This window comes from Cryptotermes secundus, unplaced genomic scaffold, assembly GCF_002891405.2.
Source record: "Cryptotermes secundus unplaced genomic scaffold, Csec_1.0 scaffold391, whole genome shotgun sequence".
Lineage (NCBI taxonomy): Eukaryota > Metazoa > Arthropoda > Insecta > Blattodea > Kalotermitidae > Cryptotermes > Cryptotermes secundus.
The window spans coordinates 2,253,662-2,272,623 of NW_019737394.1; the positions used below are offsets into that span (position 1 = coordinate 2,253,662).

The window sequence follows — 18,962 nt, forward strand, 5'->3', positions numbered from 1 at the left end:
CTTTCGTGCACTACATACCAGCCAGTTCTTAGAATAACTTCATGAATTCTGTGGTCACCCCTACGACATCTTAGAATATGAAACGCAGAAGCACCAACCCCTTGTTATGATAACATAAAGGTTGAATTTACTGCAGCTAATCTCACAAGCAGCCCGACTCACGGAGAGGCATTTCCTCTTGTTTTCCATCCACGGGGAAGAAGGCAAGGCCGCACAGAAGATGTGTGGTTAAAAAAAATGGCCAAAGAAAAGATACACAATATTGGTGTGGTGATTGCTTCAAGGCGTCACCTGCTTCCATTGCCGAGATACCGGGCGCTCATATTATAAGGCAAGGTTATAAAACCATCTTTTAAGATCATTTTAGTGAAAGTTTCATGCTTCAAGGCCTACCCTACACTGCTCAAATTCTAAACCAACTGCTTCCATTGCCGAGATACCGGGCGCTCATATTATAAGGTAAGGTTATAAAACCACCTTTTAATATAATTTTAGTGAAAGTTTCATGTTTCTATCTCATATAATTTAAGAACAATGATGAATAAATCATTTTCGAGCAAAATTTAAATGGACGGCTGAATATATTACCGCCGGAGAGACACGGCAGTGGAATTTAAATGACCGCGCGAAAGGGTTAAAACAGTGTAGCAGTTTTTAACAGTTTTAGTAAAATACCTGTAACATAAAAAACACGTGTTAGGCCAAAACATGCAGTGTTGAAGTATAGAATGTAAAAGTGTTGCAATTTTGATGGAAGGTAAACAACGGACGCAAAAATCAGACATTCTTAAGCGTTATGCCAATACACACATCTTTTAATGTTGGAGGACATCAATGTCAACAGTTGTTATAAAATGGAACCAAGTAAAGTGATTTCAACGACAAACGGCTTTTTAAAACAGACTAATCCAGTCTGAGCTTCAGCAGCAAGTGGTCTCTCCTCTTTTAAGACTACTTACAAAATGGCCAATGTCTTGTGCCTCACAAGTGAAATTACACAGTGAACAACTGGATGTCTGCCAGTATGTAAAAAAATAAATTAACAATTAAGTACACGAGATGCAGTTACAATGGACCTCTGCTACAGCCAAAATTTTCTCTGCTAAAAACAGGCTGAAAAGCTATGGATATGTAGTGGTCTATTACAGAGGAAAAGATAATGTTTATGTTTAATTTATCATCCAGTCTGTAAAAAGAAATCCATAACCAGAATGACGGAATACAAAATATGCAGTCCACCTTACGACAGTACATATGGTAAAAATGCAATCCTTCTGCAATGTTTTTTTGCATAAATTAAATTTTACAATAAGACATTTCATTATTAATTTTATATTTGTCCCTGTGCTTCAATAAGCACCATGCAATAAAGACATATGGCAGCTACAGCTCCACACTCTTAAGCCTGTACTAGATGGATGTGAGTGGTATGCTTCAGGCCCTGTCCACCTCACTCCCTGGATTATGACCCCCACACTGGCTGGAGAGGAGATTGGGTGGGTCCCAGAAAGATATTCATTATGACAAAAAAATATGTAAAATTAAAAAAAATATATTAATTATGATAAACCATATTTGGTTCATGTTTGCCGGGCTAGTGTCAAAAACAAAGAATTACTGGTACCAATCCCGAAGATCTGATATTTGAGTGCAAGATATGTCACAGATCTGAACACATCTAAATTATTTTTAAAAAAACATTTCACATTTGTGAAATGAATGCCCACGACATTCTACTGCTATTCTTCTTTACATGCAAACATTTCACATTTGTGAAATGAATGCCCATGACATTCTACTGCTATTCTTCTTTACATGCAAACATTTCACATTTGTGAAATGAATGCCCATGACATTCTACTGCTATTCTTCTTTACATGCAAACATTTCACATTTGTGAAATGAATGCCCATGACATTCTACTGCTATTCTTCTTTACATGCAAACATTTCACATTTGTGAAATGAATGCCCATGACATTCTACTGCTATTCTTCTTTACATGCAAACATTTCACATTTGCAACATAAGATGAGGCAACAACTTCTACAAATGATATATAAGAGTAATCACAAACTTACCAATTTAATGAATTCAAACATCTCTAATATTGCAGAATCCAGCAGGTTATATCTCCCATTGTTCCTTACAAATGCATCAATAACTGGCGCAAAGAGGTTGCCCTTTATGATATATCTGTTGTAGAATTCATCTTTCAGGGCAATTATCTTCCTCATAAACCTCAATGCACCTAGAGAACATGGACGTTAGTTAACCAGAGCATCTTAACAATTTGGTAACATAAGTACATCAGACACAAACTTCAGTAATTACATTATTTAAATCTTCATTTTAACTAAAAACGTGTTTTATTATGTGTCACCCAACGGGAAAAAATATACCAAGTTATTACAGAACGTCTTGATATCAGACACCTTTCAGCCAAGAAACTGCATAAGTTTGTCCCATGTAACCATAGCACTGGTAACCTCAAACTGCAGAGCAGTGAATGGCCTTCAGATATGGGGGATAAATATAATGTACACACATAACCGAGGAGTAAACATGGGGGTGGTACTGCCAGATATGGGGAGCAAGCAAAGAGAAACAATATCTCAATGCATCAGGAAGCTCTTAAGAAATGGTACAGTAGGACCTTGCTAATTTGATACTGGTGAATTCAAAGCACTGCTGAATTTGAAGCACGTGCCATTCCTTACTCTTTAAAATATGACAGTTTGCTTCAGTACAGTTCATTTATGATTTTAAGCAATAGTCAATCACTGTGAGATGTAACATTTGTATAATTCAAACTCATTCCTTAATGCAGACTCTGTGAATTGTGTACAAATGCATTTTCCTTTCCTCAACTCTCCCAGAATCATATGAGCTTGACAGGAGCAGCAGGTATCTGTTGAGAAGTCCAGAGCGTGGGGGAACAGTAAGTTGTCCAATAAAAGAGAGGCCATTAACACCACTGTTCATCCTTGAGGAATGCATCCTGTTGTGTTTATATATTCATTTTCATATTCATTCCTGTCAAACACAACAGTTCACCCAATGACTCACTCACACTGTTGTGTGTAACTGAGTTTACTGGTCTAGAATACAGTGTCGCTACATGTTTCTGCTCATAGAGCCATCCTCAGGCGATAACAATAAACAAATCTTTTACTGCTGAATGTTCTAGAATACAGTGTCGCTACATGTTTCTGCTCATAGAGCCATCCTCAGGCGATAACAATAAACAAACCTTTTACTACTGAATGTTCTAGAATATAGTGTCGCTACATTTTTCTGCTCATAGAGCCATCCTCAGGCGATAACAATAAACAAATCTTTTACTGCTGAATGTTCTAGAACATAGTGTCGCTACATGTTTTGGCTCTACATGACAAAACATGAAGCAACCATATTCCAGACTAATAAGCTCAGCAATACATAACACTGTGAGTGAGTTGTTGGGTGAATTGTTTGACAGGAATTAATATGAAAATTTATATATAATACTACTGTGCATATTATGGGAGTCTCTGGTGCAACACAGAAACAAACTTTTATCTTCACCCGCTCCTGTGACAGTCTCTCGAATGCTTCACACGTTACCAACTCACCATACCTCTCTCTGACATAATGCAGATAACCTGGCCACAAACAATATAGTGATGAAGAGTACTACCTTCTGGGATGTAAAGCCCTGTAGTCTCACAGCAGTCAAACAATGTTCCCTGGAAATTACATAATGTCCTCTTCATAGTCACTGCTCTAAGAACCTCCAATGCGGCAATGTACAGTAACACTTCTATACCTTCCACTGTAGTATTATGGCAAACTGACAACAGCATGCAATGACTGGGGAGTAGTTCCAAATTACAGCACTGTCACATCAGAAAATGTGGACACCTAACTCTCCTGATAACACACATTTAAATTATCAGCTCAGGCCAACAGGCAAAGTTCAAATGACTAATTCACAACAAAGGAAGTATGTTAGCATACACAATTTACATCCCTCAAAGACTGTATAAATAAGGACAAAACTGGCTGAAGACTAACAAACACAGCCAGACTGTTTGGCTGTCCCTTTCCACTTCATATTTTAATGCATATGGTGACAAAAATGTTCATCCACCACATGCAAATCATAGTCAGTAGTACCAATATTTGAGATTTATTATGTCAACTTTAAAACATGTGTAATAAAAAAAGGGTTCCCATACATTCCTCAAAAATAAGCATTTACATATCATTACTTCCACTAAATATCCCATTGGTTAAATCCAGAAATAAACACTGGATAATTCAAAATTATGTAATTAAAGCTTGTATTTACATACCAGAGCACTTAATCAAGGTTTTACTGTAATGGACCTTAAAGTTCAACAAAAACAGTAGACCAGGTGTGAAACTAGTAGCTTCTCAAGAAGCTGGTCCACAGAGTTATAGGAAAACCCCCGTTAGGGTATCTCTGGGTAACAATGGATTTGAACATAAAACTGAGGAGAATCTTGCATGGAAGAAATTTAACATATATTACTGACTCTGGATTTGGATGTTAAATCACAGAACAACATAAACTGAGGAATATGACTGGGGTTGCTGAATTACTGGATTATATTTAGTATAACTACTGTACAGTAAAAGGTAAATTTGTCCCTCTGCTCAACTAATTAAGCACTAGGCCATGAAGGCATATGGGGGAGTGGATGTATAGTTCCACACTTTCTTGACGTTGGCATTAGAGGTGAGTGGTCAGCTTCATGCCCCAGCCACTTTACCCCAGAGAAAGAGCCCCCTGGTGCCAATTGGATAGGAAGTTGGGTGGACCCAAAGCCTGTCTGGACAATGTGGAGAAAATTCTTGACCCTCCTGGGACTCAAAACTCCAACCCCTTGCTCATCCAGCTCGTAGCTGGTTGTTATACCGACTACGCTATGCTGGTTCCTAGTACAACTAATGTAATTAGATTAAAACTGCTGTTCTTTACCTGCATTCAGATAATTCTTCCTTATGGTACTCAGGAATGTGGAAACTGACCTCAACATGTAGAAATTTAAACCCCAGAATACGTAGGTCGTACTGAAAGTCATGAGCAACAATTTTTTGTAAAGTAACATACTTTATTATTGACAAACCAAATACACCACCTCAATCTAGAGACCTTTCTTTATTTTTCCACATAATCGCCACTTCTTTGTACACATTTCTCCCAGCGTTCTAGGAGTTTGAAAATTCCCCTTCTGTAAAATTCTGTTCCACCCATCCGAAGACACTGACACACTGCTTTCTGAATTCAGCGTGCTCATGGAAGTGTGGGCATGGGTCCAAGCAATGTTCGAAGATACTGGAAATATTTTAAAGATGTGAACACCAGCATCGAAGATGAGCCTCGGAGCGGTCATCCTCGAACAGCCTCAACTGACCGCAACAAGGAAAGAGTGGATGAGATCACTCAAGATGACAGGCGTGTGACTGTGTACACAATAGCCCAAAAATTTTGGAATAGGGCACAGTGCAGTACAGGAGATGATTGAAAGCTTGGGCTATAGGAAAGTTTGTGCTCGTTGGGTTCGCGGTTATTGACCGAAGACCACAAAGGTCACATTGGAAGCAATTGCAAAGATGGAGTGGGAAGTTCTTCCACACCCCTCCTATAGCCCTGATCTGGCACCCTCCGACTACCATCGTTTCGGGTTTGTAAAGGATCAGCTGTGTGGACATTTTGAGACAAGGGAGACAATTCAGAAAGCAGTGCGTCAGTGTCTTCGGATGACTGGAACGGAATTTTACAGAAGGGGAATTTTCAAACTCCCAGAACGCTGGGAGAAACGTGTACAAAGAAGTGGCGATTACATGGAAAAATAAAGAAGCTCTGTAGATTTAGGTGGTGTATTTGGTTTGTCAATAATAAAGCATGTTACTTTACAAAAAATTGTTGCTCATGACTTTCAGTACAACCCTCGTAGCTTTAAAAGGGTAATCAGTTTTTCAACAAGCATATAATTTATAATATTCCTAATCATAATTTTGCCTCCCCCTTCTCATTTCAGAAATTAAGGAAGACAACACTAGTAGCCAGAGAGATGACCTAACAACCATATATTCTCTGGGTCCACTGAAATGTGCTGGAACTTTATGGACTGTCAACATGTAACTAGTAAAAGAGCTGCCAAATTTTTCTTCAAAATGTGCCTGCACTGTACTTACAAAGCACGAGGAATGTGTGTGTAGACTTCATGAGTACCAAAATGCGCCTAAGTAGATCCTTGTTGAGAATGCAGTTCTTGATGTGGTAAGTATGATGTTCCACACAGAAGGACAGCAACTCCAGTATGAGACCCAACAGCTGCACAGTCTGATAATCTTCTTTCGCGGGATGATCTTCAGCTGTATTAGCTAGTAATGGTGCTACAAGCAAGAATACTGATCAGTTTCTAATGCCAGTTACAGATTTAGTCCGAACAAAGTTCCATGAAGACAATCACTCCTACATTACTGACAAACACTCAGATAAATATCCAAAATATCCATTATATTAGCTACCATCCATCACCAATGACAAACTACACAGTACATCATACTGAACATCAACAACCACATATACAACATAACCACTCAATGCTGCAAGAAGACTCCCTACACAATTCACACTACAACTCAAAAAAAATTATTAATACTAGCAACATAATGCATCAACTTAAAAGGTTTTAAAAAGTTGTAATCGATTTTAACAAAATTCAGCAACAATTTAGACCTGATTTTAACCAAGTTTTGCTCCGTTTTAGAACAATGAACTAAAATCAATACATCACAGCAACTACAACTATAATCTACCTGATAACCTTATAACGTTCAAACATGTTGTAGAAGAAACAGCTACAATACAAGACAACGCAGTAGACCACCAGCCTACAAACTTTTAAACTTTCTGAACTTTAAAGAGAAGTACTTTCTGTCCAATATGCACTTGTTCCTTGACTCAGAAACACACCGCCTCCATCTTCAGGGTAGAAAATTCATGTGAAGGGGAGAGAACAGATAATGACACAAGGATCAAATGTGCTGGGGCCAAGGGCACAGCAGTTCAATTGTTAGAGGGTCCCAATAAGGGCCAGTCTGGACAGGCCAAGCCCCAGTGTATCCCCTGAAGGAGGCATCCAATGTTCCTTCAGAGAGTACATGAGATGCTTCCATGTCTTTTTAAGCAGAGGTCATCCTCCTTGTCCTCACTTGAGTACTTTCACTACAGCCTCCTATTACAAAAGTTCATTCAAATCCCATCACCAGTTTTGAAAATCAACACACACAATTTCCCAGAATGCATTTACTATATGCACTCTGCACAAGGAAAACACAAAAACAAAGTACAAATGGAGGAACTGCTCAAATAAAACAACCTGAAACTCTCCACATTATGTGACAGTACTGTAATGAGTCATTTTAAAAGCAATCATTACATCACATGCTTCAACAGATACCAACGTAAAGCTCTCCTTTTAACAGGGCATGAAGGCCCAAGGGCTGTGAGACATTAAGGCTCCCACATTTTCTCTAGACAATCAGCTCACAGATGGCAGTATAGTAATCAGCTTTACATACCAGCCACCCTTTACCTCCCCCAAGATGATGCCTGATACTCATTTCCATTAGAGGCTGAGCAGACCCCAGGGCCACAACACAGCTACAAAAATTAGGTAAACTGAAAGATCCAATGACCTCATCGGGATTTTAACCCGTGACTTTCCGACTTGTAGCATAGTGCCTCAACCAACCATGCTACCAGGAGCCCTAAGATATACCAAAATATATAAAATATACATACCAATAAGAACATGTATACTGTGCTTGTAGAAATAATTAAGGAAGTCAGTTTTCTCGGATTTGTTGACGGAAGCTAGCATGTTTTCTGGGTCTAGAAGTATTCTGAGGATGCCCATCAGCTGCACAGCGCCCCCCAGCTCTGGGTCATTATCACAGATCATTTGCTCAATCACCACGTTGATTAACATTTGGTCCTGCAAACAATCATTCAACATAACTGTTCATGATCTTTGATCACGTGGAAAACAATTCTCATCTCCAAAATGGGACATGATCAACAAGTCTGCTAAGCAAACTATGAACCTGACACAGGTGATCTTGAAGTTCCAGTCGTGGATGGCCCTTGACATGAAAACGACTAGCCCACGAAGGTTCTTATGTACCAACCAAGAAGTCATCCAAGAAACTTCTGCAACTCTATAAATTCACTAATCTCATTTACTTTCAAAGTTAATGTAAGAATAAATGTATTTAATTCTGATTGCTAATTGCTATAAAACTTTCAAAGTTGCAAATAGGTTTTCTGTAATGCTGTAACACATTTCAAAATTCACAATCGGGCTGTTAAATCATCTGTTTCCTTTTACGTGCCTTACAGAAGGTTTTAAATTACTTCAGTCAGACTGTACATAATGATTAACCAAGAAAAACTGAACCTCTGTTTATACCAACAATATAGAAAACTGGCCCACATATTTTAATTACACAAACAGTAATATACGTGTACAACAGGCTCAGAGTCTGCAAAAATCAAAACCCATAATAGTTCCTAGTCTTCATTTTGGGATGTGGAAAAAGTAAAAGTGATAAGCTACTACACTAACCTAGTCCTTCTACTGTTTCACTTTTATGTACACAACATATTTCACTTTCAACTAATCAATGGTCGTCTTTCAGTGTGCAATCACTTTCATGTCATTACTCTTCCACACTTTGATTTTATGCTATTACAAAGATATATAACAGATAAAGATTGTAATTTATGGGTTTGGGTATTACCTGATTCTGAGATTTTCCCATCTGAACAGTTCCATTCTCTGGAACATAACATCATTCTGTCCATTTAAAGTTAATTGATGTGTCAGAGGAACCTGCTGCCCCATCCTCATGTTGAGTATTGAGACAAGCTGGTTTCTTGCTTGGCTTACACTTCAACCATAATGACAGAAGCAATATGTTCTTCCAAAACGTCATCTGACTTTCAGCAGATCACATGATATTATAACCCAGAAGACACAAATCTTCTGAACCACTGCTATGAGAACATCAAATCCTACTTTTTTTCCATTTCATTTCGTACAAAGAACTTAATCACCTGGAAGCCTCTTCATGAAAAAACAGTACATACAAATTTAACAGAAGTTTTCACTGTCAGTCCTGGCCAGTAAGAAGCTTTTCACTGTATTGATATATTTATTAGAAACCCTACTAATATTATGTGTTTCTGTTCATTTATTTCCTGGATAGCCCTATAACACTCAAATGCTGTATAAACATTACTTACTCCCCTCTTAATTACAGCCATACAAAATCATTTTAACAGTATAACTATGTAGGAACTTCAGAACAAGGAAGCAGAGACAATTACATGAAGAGGTTCATGAGCTTTACTCTATAACAAAGACACTGGGTGATGAGAACCGTGTTCACAGTTTTAGCCAGAATACCTGTATGGAATACCTTGGCATAACTGGAATAATATTGGAGGTAAAGCTATCCCTGTAACAGGCTATGGAGGCGCCTGGGGTTGTGAGACATAGAGGCTCCCACATTTTCTAGACGATCGGCTCACAGATGGCAGTGAGGCTGTCAGCCTTACAAGCTGGCTGACCTGCCCCCCCCCCCGCCAACAGAAGATTCCTCATACTCACTTCTGTTAGAGGCTGAGTCGACCCAAGACCCATAGTGCAGCTGGAAGGAGGTCAATTAAAAAATACCATGGCCTCATCAGGAATCAAACCCACCACCTTCCAGCCTGTAGGATAGCGCCTCAACCATGCTACCACATGTCCCAGAATAATATTAAAACAGATCTTAAATGGGTAGCGTGTGGACTGTATTCAAATTACACTGAATAGGGAGTAAAGGTAAACTCTTCTACACAGTACTTAAACAACTGTAGAGTTCTGATGACGGTGTATAACATTATGGATTACTGAGTTTCTGGACACTGTTCATCACATGTAATTCTAAAGAAAAGAACAGGTGCCTCCTGCCTCTCACCTGACGACAGTATCCCAAACAGTAATGAATATTCAGTTCTATAAAAGGTGGGGCATTTCTGGACCAGCTGAGTGACCTCTCCTTGTCAAGACGGATCCTACATCATGGAGTCAAAACTATACAGGAAATATATTACAGGAATTTGCCACAGAGAATCAAAAATGTACACTCTTGTGGCAACTGATATGGCAGCTACTAATATGCAAAAGCTGAGAAAATCAGTTCTCTGAATTTACTGTGTTTACCCATATAATTTACATATCCCTGCCTACAGACAAGAAAATTTGGGTAGAGGGATTAAATGCCACAATTTTACCCCCCAATTTCCAGTCATAAATGTGTGGTGAAACAGATGTAAGTACAGTATGTGCCAAAATATGCACTACTGAAACTTGTGCATCTTGAATGCGCATGTGCATTTGTCAATGGGGCATAGCTCCAGCTGCACGTATTACCAGTACTTAAAATGAAGTTGTGTTGTGCAGTTTTGTTGGAAATGGGTCTCTCGACAGAGGAAAAAGTATCCATAGTTGAGTATTATTTCCATTCATATGTAAGTGGTCGCCAGACAACTCGCTTCATTGGTTTTGAGTGGCCAGATGTTATTGTCCAGAAACTGCTATACAGTACACGTGTGACGATATGGTATTAGGCCCCTATTTCTTCGAGGATGAAGAAGGCAATGCTCTTACAGTCACCCAAGAATGCTACAGGGACATGGTGATCGGATCATTTCTTCAGGATTTGAGAAGACTCTGTTGTGCAAGGGGCCTTCACATGAATAGACAGTGGTATCAACAGGATGTCTTTTCATTTCAGTATTGTATATTTTGGCGCATACTGTACTTCACATAACCAGCCCTTCCATTTGCTGCCCAGAACCAGATTTACATATCATCAGTACTACAAGAAGCGTTAAAAAGAAAGCTAGAGCTATCCCTGTAACAGGCCATGGAGGCCCACAGGGTTGTGAGATGTCAAGGATCCCACATTTTCTAGACAAATGGCTCACAGATGGCAGTGAGGTTGTCAGTCTTATGTGCTGACCGTCCTTTATCGCCCGGAAGATTCATGGGACTCATTTCAGTTAAAAGCTGAGTCAACCCCAGGACAATAGTGCTGCTGGAAACATCTGGTCAATTGAAAAATATGGTGACCTCATCGGGAATTCACACCTCGAACTTCCACCGTCTAGCACAGTGTCTCAACAAAATACACTACATCATGCCCCCAAACAAGTGTTTATGCCAATTCAATTCACAACATACAGGCAGTTTCAGATAGGAAGAGATCTAGGAGACCAGCCATTCTGACTAAGGCTAAACTGGCTGAAGTGGAGAAAATGTTGCAGCATTCCCCTTCAAACCCTGAGGAGACTATCAGCGCACTCAGGGATTTGGTACGAAGAGCTCAGAATGCAATGAAGAAGTTACACCTTTGTGCACATCGTGTTCGCTGTGTGCAGGAACTGAAGGACCTGAATAAAGAAAAATGCTTAGTGTACTGTAGATGGTTTCAGACGTTTGTTGGCAACCATGGAACTGAAGAGTTTTATCAGGTTTTCTTCACTGACAAAGCATGGTTTCACCTTAGTGGCTACATGAACAGTCGAAACAACAGGATCTGGTCATCTGAAAACCCATATGTGTTACATGAAAAGCCCTTGCACTGTCAGAAAATTGGAGTGTGGTGTGCTGTATCACACTGTCAAATAGTGGGTCTAATTTTCTTTGAAACAACAGTGAACAGTCCAGTGAACTACACAGTTTATTGCGCTTCTTTAAGTTGATGAACGAGAGTGTTGGTTGCAACAAGACAGTGCCACATGTCACACATCTAATGAAACCATGCAGTTCTTCCACGAGTTTTTCAGTGACGGTCTCAATTCGAAAGGATTTTGGCCCCCGTGTTCGCCCGATTTGTCACATGCAGATTTCTTCCTTTGGGGGTACCTCAACGGAATTGTCTATAAAAACAATCCGCATACACTGGATCAACTCAAGCAGAACATTATGATGGCGATCAACAGCATCAGTTTACAGGTGCTCCACAAAGTGGCCTCAAATATGGTAAAAAGAGCTCGCACATGCACTGCTGAACAGGGAAGCCATTTCGAGCATATGTTGTAGACATGATTTGATTTTGCATTTCTAAGATGTAAGGTTATAAACATTAATAGTAAGGGCTGTACGTCTTGTAGTTGTGCATTAAACCAGCAAAATATAATTGCTTAGTGTGATGTGTGCGACTTCTCGATCTCCCCGTATAACCAAGCAGCACAGAAAAGAGTGTACCTTCATCAGCAACTGCTTCTGCCTTTCATTACTTTCTTTTCCACTTGTCTGTGTTGAGAAAAACTAATTTCAATTCAATAAACAGCAGCAGTTCTAGGAAACTGAAAGGGGGCGGAGGGGAACATGTCATGAAAATAATTTATTGCAAGTGGACCTCCCACATTATGTGTGTCACATGCTGGGTGCCATATTTTGCCAGTTTTTGTTTGTTATTGTGTTAAATCACATATAATAATCAGTAGCTTGAAAAAAGTATAGAGAAATGTGTTACACATCTAGTTCTAAATACATGGATATAATTTATATGGAAAAGGAGATCATACTTTCTTTTCACACAACTCATCCACAATATTACGCAGCTATAATTTTTCTAACCTGAACCTGAGATGTAAAATTATATTCCAAAAGAGGTATTCAATATTTTGCACACCACAATCTTCAAATTTCTGGTTCGAATGTCGGTAAATTACACTCAGTAAATACAGTAAGATCTATTGTACTGACTGGTCCAAATGTGAACATAACTTACAAATACAGAAGGTGCCCTCAACTCTGATATGCTTCACAGCTTTGAAAATTATTTGCCTGCTGTAATCGAAGTGGAAACCTCACACCTGCTTTCAAATTATTTTCAAAAACCTCTCTGACATTCCTCTCACTAGTTCTTCAGCACCAGACAGTGACACAGCATGGAATATGTCAAATGGATCAGTGCTTCTTGTAAGCTTACATTTCACCATTAGAGGCTTTCATCCTTCCTCTGCTGTATTTCGCATTTCACATCACAAAGAAATTTGAAGCAAATGACAAAGCATGCAAAACTTGATCTCTCTCGGTATTACTATCCAGATTTCCTCATGCTGACCTTGTAAAATTCACCAGCATTTTACTAATATATGAGAAATTAAATAGATTATGACAATGAAAATCACAAGCATTTGAATCACATATGATCTAAATATGAAACTGAGCAAACTGATGCTGCAAATACAGTGTGATTTACTTGGAGGCCTCAAACCAATAATTATAAAACACACAATAATCTAGAAAAGTACATACCTTGGTAGATGTGAAGAGAGTTGGGTTACACAAGATGCAGAAATCTGTTTTCCTCTGCCTGGAAACAGGGCGACACAACACTCTGCGTTTGCGAATACTGCAGCCAACATGGCAGAAGGGATTTCCACCATCACAGAAATAGCATCAGGCGGCACCAGGTCAGTTTCATAACGATTGTGTGATTTATAATTACTAGATCAAGGGCTCTCTGTATCAATCATACTGTATTATACAACATGTCTACAGCAGCAAAGAAATGCTGAATTCTAGGAGGTTAAGTATTCTTTACCAGTACATAAACCTTTACTTTGCACTGTCTTTTTCAAACCGTAATATCCCTAGAACTGACAATTACGCAAGTCCATTTCTAACAAATCAGGAGGACACATAACAGGATACTATTACCTCACAATCTTCCTTACTTTGAAAAGTAACCAAGCAACTTACTTCATCTGTATTGCTGGTCTGTTGTAAAGTGTAGTCGCGGACGACGGACGGAGAGAACTCAACAATATAAGTAAGAATATCAATGGATGCTGTTTTTGTCTGAGCATCATCTGCTGCTAGGGTGATCTCCAAAGCTGGGAGAATTCCCAATGAGGAAAGAGTCTGTAACAAATTAGAACTGACTGTGTACACTTATTTTCAGTAAAGAAATATTAACCTTTAAGAGACGGACCATTTAAATTCCGGTAATGGAAGCGGGTGGGAGTTAATTTAAATGCCCGCCATTGTAGAGTAATAAAAATTGTAATCATGTTACTCAAAATGCTGTGATTTCTACAATTTTTGTGATGAACGAAATAAACGCTACTTTTATCTAGAAAGAATATAGAATCAGATATTGTAATTTACAGATTTTAGAATCTGCAAAAATTGTTACATTGATTCCAAAAAAAATGTTTCCCCAATTTTGAGCGTCTGTCCACAAAAATGCATAAAGCTTCTGCAGTATAAATGCATATTGCTGATACATGGTCTGACTATGTCTTATCTGGAGGAGTGAGAAAGTTTATGTTTTCACTGCACATTCTCCAGTCAGGGCTTCTTGTATACACGAGTGTGGGCTAGTTCTTATCCTTCTTTGTCCTTATGAAACTGTGCCTGTTTATACATGTATGTCGGACTATCCACACAGAGTTACTGTTCTTGGAATATCCCCATTCCCCTTGCGTCCTCCTCCCTTCATAACCGACTGTACCGCATTCTGAATGGTGTGATTTACGAGCGGCCTCTCAATTTCGGCTTCTTCCATGCGAAATGGGGCCATGGTGCATAGTTGAAATTGTGATCTTTTATAAGTGTTACAAATAGAGGAGACCACACGCCATCACTGGCCTACTTCCTGCTAATACGAGACAGATGTTGCGTGTGTGCACTTCGCATGGAAAACAGAGTTACATACGGACAAAGTGCATTAATTGTGATGTTGGACTCTGCATTCAGTTAGATGATGCAGGAGGGAAGACAGTCTGCTTATAAAGCTGGTGTCCAAAAATAATGTAAGTAGAACAAGAATTTCTATCTTAAAATTAGATTTTAAAACACTGTGCGCACGTGTGGACTGCGAGTCACCATACGGTGTCTTTCGGCCACTCGCCTTTACTTTAAAGGTCCCCATACGGTGTCTTTCAACTCATAAAGGTTAAGTAACTGTCCACAAGTAAGAAACTATACCTTATAAAACGTCTCTTTTCCTTGAGGTTGTAAGTTTTGTGAAAAGTTACAGAATTCTTTAAGAAAAAGTACCAGGTCCCTGCGTTTTTGTTCATCAGTTCCTTCGTCTGTTAGTTGTGCAAAAAGTTCACTGAGGAACTTTTCATCCTCCTACAAAAGATCAAAGTTATATAAATTAGTAACATAATAAGGTTAAAACTGATTTTCATTTTCAACCCACCAGTTATATGGATTATATAGCACACTGAATGAAGTTAAAAAACTTAATTCCATAAATTGTAAATAAGATCTAAAAGTCTGTGACAATGGTACATTAATACAGACTTGCTTCTAGACATTATCCCGCATCCTGTTTTTGTTTAAAATACAATGTTGCAGAGACTGGATTCTGTCTGTCTTCAGGTAAAACCTACTCAGTTGGGCCCAAGTGATAGAACTAGTCCCTCTCTCTGGAAACCTGCACCAACACATGTTAGGGTATACAAACCAAGCACAGCAGGCACGACCTGTAGAGTTAAGACAAAACACTAAAACATTAAAAAAAAACTCCATGTGTTGTGTTGGTACCATATAGAGAATTTCTCTCTCCAGTGATGACTTCTCTCCTGATAGTATTCTGGCGCTATGCCTCATACACAGTATGTCCAGGTTCTGTTAGGACTGTGTTCATTAAAAATACAAGACATGAGTTATTTTCAAAATTTCACTCTTTTTATTCAAAATAGTCTCCTTCTGAATCAATATATAGCTGGAATCATTTGAAAAGTTTTTGAAAACAGTCACTGTACTCCTTTTGTGGAATCGCATTTAAAACAGCGGTACATTCCCTTTGGATGTCCTGGATGGTGTCATGATGGTCTCCTTTCATCACCAACGTAACTTTTGGGAACAACCAGAAATCTGCTGGAGCCAAATCTGGCAAATACGGAGGATTATGAAGGACTGTGATCCCTCTTTTGGCCAAAAAAAATCGTGCATGATCTTCGATTTGTGGAGTGGGGCATTGTCATGGAGGAGTGACCAGGAACCTTGCTCTCAATATTCAGGTCGAATTCAAAGAATTCTCGCCCAAAAAAGATTGAGGACCCCGAGATAATAATCAGAATTCACTGTTTGACCTTCTGGCAGAAATTCCTTGAGAATGATTCATTTGGAATCAAAGAAAATGGTTAGCAGTGTCTTTACTCACCTCTTTTGCATGCGCACTTTCTTTGGGCTCAACCACGCTGCACTCTGCCGCTTTGTGAGAGGGTCATATTGAAAAAACCATGACTCGTCACCAGTAACAATCGATTTTGTAAATTCTTTATCACTTTGGGCAGACCGTAACATGTCTTTGCAGTGTTCCACTCTGGCATGTTTTTCATCGCCTGACAGCACGTGCGGTGAAAACTGTGCACAGACCTTCCGTTTGCCCAAATCCTAGGTCAAAATTTGATGCACAGTACTTTCTTGTAATCCCAAACGCTCATTGATGAGTCTTGCAGAAACACATCTGTCTGATGCAAGGATTTCGGTCACTTTTTTCAATTTTCTTCAGTTCAACTTGTTCTCGGCTTTGATGCACATGGAGCATCTTCCATGTCCTCCCTGCAGTCACGAAATACAGCATACCATCGAAAAATGTTTGAGCGACTCAAACAATCACTACTGTACACACTTTTCATCATTCTGTATGCTTCTCCAGCTGTTTTGCCTAACTTCAAACAAAATTTTATGTCGGCTCTCTGTTCAACCGCCATTTTCCTACGAGCGCCAGAACAGTACTGTTACATTCAAGGTCAAAACACATGATGCAGCAATGCTTACACTTTGAAATTATAGACAGCCACAGCTGAAACTTCAAAAATCTTAACACCACAACTTGCCAACAGATGGCACTGCAGGGCAAAATTTAAAAAATGAGTCCTAACGGAGCCTGGACACACCGTGCATGTGCGGAGTTTTCTAATGCTTTAATGTTCTTTCTTAACTCTTGCAGATGGTGTGTATTATGCTTGGTTTGTATACTCTATCTTATGCTGGTGCTGGAGTCCAGAGATAGGGATTAGCTCTATCAAATGGGCCCAACTGAGTAGGTTTTACCTGAAGATGGAAGCAGAATCAAGACTCTGAAACACTGTGTAACCTGTTGAGTCTGTTGTTTTGAATGGACATGTTGACTCCATCTTCAGGGCTGAAAATTAAGCCAAGCAAGCAACCAACATCAAGCAGGTGGCAAGCAAAGCAAGCTGGTTTATCATTTGGCTTAATCTCCAACCTTCAAAGTGGAAGTGGTATGTTCCTCTGAAACATCATATGACTTTCAACATACTACACAGTGTTATAAATATGAAGACAGAACTCTTCAATGTCACCGTTTACTCACTATAATTTATCTTTCAAAACTTAAAAAACAAGATTAAAAAAAATGTGGCATTAGGACTCCTCCAATACACCGTAAGAACAAGAATGCTTAAAACTTCTGAGATAGCTCAAGAAGTCAATAAATGATCATCACAAACAAAGCAAACTACTTCTTTTGCCAGTAAGGAACTAACAACAGCTTAATCAAATGAAGCGCCCAAAATAATAAAAGATAAAAAGTTCTTTAATATGAAATTTACAACAACTTAATATTACATACTTTAAAACATTTAAAATATCAACAGGTCTATTCAAAATTACACCAGAAATGCTTTTCATTTTAAGCCAACAGTGTGAATGGCAACACCACATGGAAGTTAATAAGCATTTTCAGAATTCAAATAAGTACAACTTAAAATGGGCCCACATGGTAGCGCAGGTGGTTGAGGCACTATGGTACAAGCCGGAAGGTCACACAGCCTGTTACAGGGATAACTTTACCTTCCTTTTTACAGTTTATATGATTAATGACAATATGCTCGCCATCCCACTCATATCATTAGATCAGTACTTACTTACTTACTCATGGAGCTGAACCCTTCTTGAGGAGCCGCTAATTCTGCAGCTACTCAAGAATTTCCCAGCATTTTATGGAACCCGAAGGTTCATCACCATGTTCACAAGAGTCCTCCACTGGTCCCTACCCTGAGCCAGATCTATCCAATCCATACCATTCTGTCCTATCTCTCTAAGATCCATTCTAATATTGTCCACCCACCTACACCCTGGTCCTCCCTGTGGTCTCTTTCCTTCTGGCTTTCCCACCAATATCCTATATGCATTCGTCTCCCCCATTCGTGCTACATGACCTGCCCACCTCATCCTCCTTGACTTGATCATTCTAATTATACTTGGAGAAGAGTACAAGTCATGAAGCTCCTCATTATACAGTTCTCTCCAACCTTCTGTGACTTCATCTCTCTTTGGTCCAAATATTCTCCTCAATACCCTGTTCTCAAACACCCTCAGTCTATGTTCCTCCCTTAATGTCAGAGACCAAGTTTCACACTCATACAGAACCACAGGCAAAATTATAGATCATTAGATCAGAATAAAACAAAATCCTTTCAATATGTCGAACAGGCCACTGCTTTGCAGCCACTTCTATAAACCAATCAAAATCCATGACAAATAGTACCATATGAATATCAGAATACACAACATGGAACAGATGGCATACCTGTATTAATGTAACAATTTCCACTTTGTTAAAAAAGATAAAACTTGATAATGTTGATAGCATGTTATCTTCAAACACAGATGGAGTTGGTAACACAACATCCTGAATGTACTGTACACGGTATGTTTGATGAATTTTTGCAAGAAGCTCTGGGTTCGAAATGGGAATGACCTCTTTAAACCTAAAACAAACAAAAAAAATCATTAGACTGGAAAGCTCTCATAATGTTGTTATCTATTTAAATTTGGGTCCGTTCCTGTTGTTCACAGAAACCAAGCAAATGGAGAAAAAGTTTATAAATGA

The 18,962-nt window shown here is 39.0% G+C and overlaps 1 protein-coding gene across 3 annotated transcripts in view; it reads right to left on the reverse strand.

Moving 5' to 3' along the window:
* The window catches only part of LOC111870306 (serine/threonine-protein phosphatase 4 regulatory subunit 3), a 60,852-nt gene that overhangs the window by 20,044 nt on the left and 21,846 nt on the right, over window positions 1–18,962 (reverse strand). For all 3 annotated transcript variants that reach the window (XM_023862476.2, XM_023862475.2, XM_033753777.1), the window contains exons 8-13: window positions 18,660–18,840; window positions 15,074–15,223; window positions 13,844–14,005; window positions 7,822–8,014; window positions 6,207–6,407; window positions 2,081–2,250 (exon numbers count right to left, since the gene is read on the reverse strand). In XM_023862476.2, the coding sequence (XP_023718244.1) occupies window positions 2,081–2,250; window positions 6,207–6,407; window positions 7,822–8,014; window positions 13,844–14,005; window positions 15,074–15,223; window positions 18,660–18,840 (1,057 nt within the window). The remainder of the gene's footprint in view (window positions 1–2,080; window positions 2,251–6,206; window positions 6,408–7,821; window positions 8,015–13,843; window positions 14,006–15,073; window positions 15,224–18,659; window positions 18,841–18,962) is intronic.